We start from the raw sequence: 7136 nt of genomic DNA on the forward strand, positions 1-7136 counted from the left end.
GAGAACAATGGTGACATGTTCAATACTTATTTTACCCSCTGTATAAGCTTGTTTGGTTGCTAAAATGCAAAAATTAACATTAAATAATAAAACAATAAAAGCATATTTAKCATCTAAGTTTGTTCATTCCTTAGAAGTAAAAAATGGTGCAAAAATGTTTTACTACTTTTGTATTTTTTTCAGGCTGTACTTGCACACACACAATTCATCCGCCCACTTGGTACTTTTGCCTTGCCATGTTGGCCATCAGCAAAGCAAAGTTACACATCATCTGGCCACAAGTTGGAAAACGGATYTTTATAGATCAAGACGATGCTCAAACTCCTGTTTTAAAAGGTACAGAGAATCCATGGAGCAGCCTGTGGAAGAAAATCATGACAAAGCCTCTCCAGTAATGCTTTTCGCAGATACCAATGTTGCTTTTCTTTCAGCTGCTYCCTTACACAAGGCAAACGCTCATGAATGATTTGTAAACTGTTTTATGTTATATGCCCTGACGCAACCYGATATCAAACCTGTAGCTTCAGGATTATGAGAGCATGGCACTAACCGCTGAGCTACCACAGCTCCATTTTTAAGGAATCCAGCCCTCTCTGTTTTTCCAGCCACACTGTGATCGCTGTGACGTCGAAGCTGAGGTGGATCTTAGAAGCTACRTCAATCCAAACACTCTATATACAAAGCTCTATCCACTCTGTTTATCAAGACACAAACTTGAAAATCTCTCACATTAACAATTTAAGTTTCTTGAATCAGTAACAAAAACAGATTGAATTTTCCTGAATAATTAAACTCAACATCTGACTTGCTGCCAAAACCAAACAAAAGTTCAAAACTAAAATAYCCCAGGGATACAACCAAAATCAGGGCAACTGCAACAAATGATCAATGGGTTTTTAATTGAAAAGAATGAATTTCTCAAATCTAAAGACAAGCATATATGYGTGAGATGTATGGTGAGCTGACAACGCCACAGAAGGAGACAGACATAATCAACTTGGCCTACACACAGACTAGAATATCTGCCCACATTAACCACAYACATTATGGTAAATTCTGCACATGCACATGCCTGGCAGCATGGCACTGAGAGGCCTCCACTGTTAATCAATCATTTACTGAGCTATCAAAATACAAACAATCTGGTGCATGTACACCCAACAATAAGGCAGTAAAATGGTGTTGGACTACAGCTAATTAGACACTTAATATCTTCAAACATTCAGGCCGAATGACGTCTTGGCCACAGATAACTTTCTTCATAGGTTCTGGWTGAAAGCAAACAGATATAAATACAYGTGATGAACCCTGTTTTAAAGGTTGGGTTTATTAACCATAGTTATGGCACTTGGTCCAGGGAGCGATCTTACCAGCCATCACGTGTGTTGGCATAAGATTAACTTCTAAATCAATATGCTCTGTGAAGAAAAATATCAAGGGGAACCACTGTTCTGAAGTGTGCTGTTAGAAAAATGCTTGTTTGAAATGTTCTGTTACTCAGGTCAAGTGAATAGACTGGAGAGCAGAAAAAAAAGACAGGTGAAGTATGACGTAAGCACAGCATTAAGATCACTGCAGTCATTGGCTGAGACTTTGTTGCTACAGTTGAACATTTACTCGGGCAGTTTAAGACAGCATGAGAGTAGTTGATATACTGTAATTGATGTGACTTCAAGGCAACAAACCATTTTGCCTTTTTTGGAACATTTTTATTTCCTTTTTGTAGCGAAACAGAGACATTTGGGGCGGCTGTGGCAGGGTGTTTAGGGGAGTCATCCTGGAAACGGTAGGTTGCCGGATCGACCCCGTTCCAGCTGTCTCAGTTGTTGTGTCCTTGGGCAAGATACTTCACCCCTAATGCCTCTGATGTGTCCCAGTGTATGAATGTGATTAGCACTAATTAGTCTCCATAGATGATTTTACATGTTAGCTTTGTAGAGACCTAGTAGAGTGCTGTGTGAATGTATAAATGAGGACGTAGACTGTAGTGTGAAGCATTTATCCTGGTTGGATAGAAAGGTGCTATATAAGTACACTACATTTATTTATGTAATTTTAATACATTTAAAACATATTCCGGGTGGCACAGTGGCTCAGCTGGTAGAGATGATGCCTCTCAGCAAGAAGGTTGCCGGATCAAATTCCGGCCCAGGGACCTTTCTGGGTGGAGTTTGCATGTTCTCTCTGTGCATGCGTGAGTTCTCTCCGGGCACTCCAGCTTCCTCCCACAGACCAAAAACATGACTGTTAGGTTAATTGGTAAATCTAAATTGTCCCTAGGTGTGAGTGAGAGTGAATGGTTGTTTGTCTCTATGTGACCCTGTGACTTGCGACCTGTCCAGGGTGTACCCCACCCCTCGCACTCTGACTGCTGGATATGGGCACCAGTGACCCATGTGACCCTGACAGGAAGAAGCAGGTATAGATAATGGATGAAACATATTGCTATTGCAAGACTAATATGACCATGACAGAAAAAAAAACGGCTAATCAGATTATCATTATTCTTTTTAACTGCAGAGACAACATCGATTACAGAAACTAATAAACATTTATAAACAGTGAGACACTTTTGGCCAAATATAAAGTATATTTAGAGAAAACAAGACACAAAAGTTAATGAAAATAACTCTGCATGGGTGGAGGTGGATAAATGTTACTTTGAAGGTCTGCAGCAGGTAAAAGAACAAATGTTAGTGGAGAATGGGCTCAATTAACCAACTTCTACTGTTTTTTWAAAAAAAAAGATGAAAGATGAAAAAAGAAGATAATGGTCCTCAACGTTCATTATAACTGACGTTCTAACTTTCAGAGGCAAAATCTTTAGGTCATAAAGTCATTTTAGACCATTTTTAGTTGGCAAAACAAAACTTTAAAATCAGGATAAAACTGCATGCCTGCAAATGACTTAACAGACCTGTCATTAATGGGAGCTTTTTGGTTATATGTACATTTTTTTTCCAAAAACAGAAATTAAGAAATTTTGCAGCTCACACATTATTACTGTAAAAAATATGRGGGGACTAAAAACTGCAATAATTCTAAATCACGTAAATGTCTCAGTAAAAAGAATATCCTGAAATGTTCAGAAATACAAAAAAACTATCAAATGCGAAATAAAAAAATGTTTACTAATGTTTCAATATTTTGCTCTCATCTGTATTTATTTATTTTGGTTAATACATAATGTAGTTGTGCTTTTATTATTCCATTTTTTTTCCTTTATTAGAATTTTATTATTTTATTCTTATATTTCTTCATTATTTTTTCTTGTCTCTGGTCCTCTAAATAAAAYTAAAATAAACACAAAAATTTGAGTGTTTCTTTAGATTTAAAGGTCAAACAATAATTCCCTTATACATGCACACCCACAGTGAGCTTAATAAAAACTCTACAGTCTGCCTGAGTCATGAATACTGAATAAGTAATTAAACGAGTCAAAGCAGCTGTGATTATCCTGCTGTCACTCACAAACAGGCTTGAGAACTGCACAGTGAAGGTACATTTTTACCAGTAAGAGTGCTGTCAGACAACACAGTTTGATTCTCATTGTTCGCAGAGAAAGACGAGGTAATTAACGTCAGGTGCACGCACCCGCTGAGATAAACAAATGCTGCTGCTGGGATTTCCACATGGAAAGATGTTCATTATGAGTGAAAACAAGGATGTCCTTGGACTTATTACTACCACCCTGTGCTGGCTCYAAATCAGAGCCTTTGGGCCCCAAGTGGGAGCCAAAACACATCTCAATTAAGCAGAACTTAACTTTGACTTGGTGGGTTTGTTGCCCTGTCAATAAATCTGCAGGCTGTTATGAGCTCCACCTTTCAGTTGTCCCAGTTTGTTGACTGATCTCATTCAAAATGAGAGAAAAAAACTTTGCCGTAAAACCCTTGAACCAAAGAGATACAGTTAGGGAAAAAAAGTGCAATTCTGCAAAATTAATCCAAAACAGAGCATTGCAAGCTGCCCATTACTCTGCTACTTTACTCCTATCTGATCCAAATTCTCAGTTTCTTTACTGTATTTTCTTTGTTAAATAGATYCTGCTGTCGGGAAAACAGCATTCCTATCAACATCCGTGAACTTCCTAGTTGCTTCTCCGGCYTCTCTCCAACAGACGCGCTCTACCTTCTCCCTAAGAAAACCTGCTCACATCTCAAAAAATATTTTTCCACTGCCCCGTCCAAACCATGAGCGCCTTTCTTTGGACACACACGYGCAGGCCCAGAGAGGAAGCATGATTCGTAGCTCTCCCACTCTCAGTCCTTGTGTTTCTCAGCACCTGAGTGGAAAACCTTCACTAATTTTTATTTTATTTTTTTGGACAAAAGCTGACCAGAAAATAACGGCACCGACCTTTGCAGGCAAATAAGGATTTCGATTCGAGTTTCTGAGACTCGTCTGGTTCGAAAGTTTTCAACAACCTCTTAATAGGCTGGGTGGAAGCCAGTGATCTTCAGTGATCATGCTCTTGGGTCACAGAGTGTATGCTGCTTGGAAATAAATCAGTCAAAGCTGTGCAATCTGCAGCCTGCTCAAATGAAAGCTAACACTGGGCATGCTGAGCTAACTGATGATGTCCTGGAAAGGCAGAGAAATGTAACTGTTTATTGAAGTGTGGTATTATAATAGGAAACACAGAAGGTGCAGGCCTATGATGCAGCAGCTCCAACAGTCAAACCAGAAGGAGAGAAAAGCTGGAAATAAATGGACATTTTACGATAGAGACAATGCCAATCATAGAAGCAATGAACAAGCAAGACTTCCCAATAAAACTGGGTAGAATCAAAGGAAACAGTCAYTAAATCAATTCTCTCAAACAGAAAAGCCAATCCGGATAATTTCGGTCCAGGAGACAGAAGAAGAAGAAAGAGAGTACCCCACTGTGTTGCCCCCTGTATTTATCGGCTTTGAGGGATTAGTGTTGGAGGAATTGTGTCCCAGCGTATTAACGACACACTTTTCCAACCACTGTCAAAGAAAGAGCAGTGCTTTATAGGAGGAGGGCTCAAGGTGGGGGTATAAAACTTTCCCTTTCCCCCCCACATTTTCTCTTTTCTGCTGCCTCCCCATTTAGCAACATCTGGCACTGTTTATGGCTTGGCCCGGTGGTTCAGACAGACAGAGAAAAACTGCAACATGAGCACAGTGACAACYGAAGATCCTCCGAGATAATAAAAGTAAAATGTACAACAAATTTGGTTTTCCAGTTGAAATAAAGTTTTTCATCTAGTATTTTTCCTTTGATCAACACACATTATTGTAATAACTGGAAAGTGAGTAGACATTAAGTTTTTTTCCTTTTACCTTTTTCCTGGAACATAACATCAGGACATGACAAGCAGAGAGAGAATATGTGTAAAAGGCAGAGTTCAGAGGACAATGAGGCCCATTGATATGGTGGAGACAGGACCGGGTGCCTCCAGCGTGCCGAGAGCGGCTGACGGTGCGCAGGGCCACTATTATTAGTCTGCATCACAAATGGCTAAAACAGTGTAGTATTAGTCCTTCTGAAGATACAAAAAAAATAAAAAAAATAAAAAAAAATCACGAGAGAAGACTCTTGGTACAATTTGTTTTTCCTTTGTTTGTGCCTCATTTAACACAAAAACAAAACTACAGAGAAGGCTTCCCAGAGGTAAATTCTTCAAAATATAAAAGTTTTTTCTATCTTGGGGAGTCTATCTTGTTGTTTAACCTTGTTTATAAAAAATAGGATTCTTAACCTTCAATTTGTCTGGAAAAGTAAGCAACTGAAACTAATATAGTTGCTCATGATTAAACTTGGAACACGAAATTTCAACAAATAAAGCCTCAGAATTCCTTTCTTTTTCTGCCTTTTTCCTATCTCACTGTAAACAATGTGAAACTAAAAGAAGTCTGTTGGGTTTTAGAAATAAGCTGAGTTACAATCAGTTTCAGCTCTCAGCATCCTTTACACAGCAGTAGATGCTTCTCACTGACACTCGAGGAACCAAACTCCAGCCATAAAACTAGCTCTTCAGGCCACCTACAGGGCGTCAAGTGAAACTGCAACTAAAACCTCAACATGCAGCTTATTTCTGTGAAATCATTATTCATAAAGGAAGTGTTTATTATATGAATCAGTCTCTTTAGAGAAAAAAAATATGCTACCAAATTATTAATCATTTTTGAACTTTAATGTCCAAATCTAGACTCAAATTCTCAGCTCTGACTTTCAATTTAATTTCCAACTATTATTCATGTTTCAAATTAAACAGTTTTCCTGCATCCTAGAAAAAAGGCGGATTAAACCCCCCCACTTATTCTCCTTTTCTGTTAGTTTGATGTACCTGTCTGTAAGTGCAGATAATAATCTCTCTCAGATGATAGTGCATGGGGGTCATGGTCTCGCTGACGATATCCAGTGCCATGTCCACCTCCTTCTTCATCTTGTGGCCATCGGGGAGAAGACGAATGAGCTGCATCACAACCTGAAAAGAATAGCAACTGTTATGCAACGCATGCGTTAAATGCTGAATAACCTGTTTTGCATCATGTTCACAATATTTGTATCGACGCGCTCCAGTGTGCAGGGATGCAAACATAGTGCCTTGTTTTTTTTAAACACAACTGTTTCGCTGTAAAGACTCCTGCCCATCTGTGCTGACCTTTTTAACATATCGCTGCAAATGTGCGTCAGAGCGTTCACTTAAAGTGCTGACCCAGCATAAAATAGGCCACGTTTCCATCAATACGTGTGCGTGATGTTAAACCACAACAATGTTTCAAACAGCTGCTGGCCATATAATTTAGCCTTGTTGGTGGTCTCTTGGTGGCTGGTATCTCTCAGATGCTAATGATAGCATGAAGAAAACCCAAAAGCCGGGGAAAGGCGAAAGCCAAACTGCAGAACAGAATAGATCTGCTCACAGAACCCATATAATAATTCAACATATGTGAGCCATCACATCGAAACCAGGATTAAGTCCAAAAGTAGAATGTGAAGAAACAGGCAGATAGGGTTTTGATTTAAACAGTTGCAAAAATTGCATTTTGTCAAAATATAATGAATAAATGCCTTATCAATGTATCATTTGAATAAACTGTCTGAAATATAATCCTAAAAAAATATTTTGAAGCATTTTTTTTAGCAGTAGCAACAAAAAACC

The 7136-nt window shown here is 38.8% G+C and overlaps 1 protein-coding gene across 1 annotated transcript in view; it reads right to left on the reverse strand.

Moving 5' to 3' along the window:
• Nucleotides 1-7136, reverse strand: part of pald1a (phosphatase domain containing paladin 1a) — a gene marked incomplete in the record, with an annotated part of 42272 nt that overhangs the window by 18817 nt on the left and 16319 nt on the right. Inside the window, 1 exon segment of the mRNA XM_014006975.1 lies at nt 6318-6458. Coding sequence (XP_013862429.1) covers nt 6318-6458 — 141 coding nt within the window.

Source organism: Austrofundulus limnaeus, unplaced genomic scaffold (genome assembly GCF_001266775.1).
Source record: "Austrofundulus limnaeus strain Quisiro unplaced genomic scaffold, Austrofundulus_limnaeus-1.0 Scaffold39, whole genome shotgun sequence".
Lineage (NCBI taxonomy): Eukaryota > Metazoa > Chordata > Actinopteri > Cyprinodontiformes > Rivulidae > Austrofundulus > Austrofundulus limnaeus.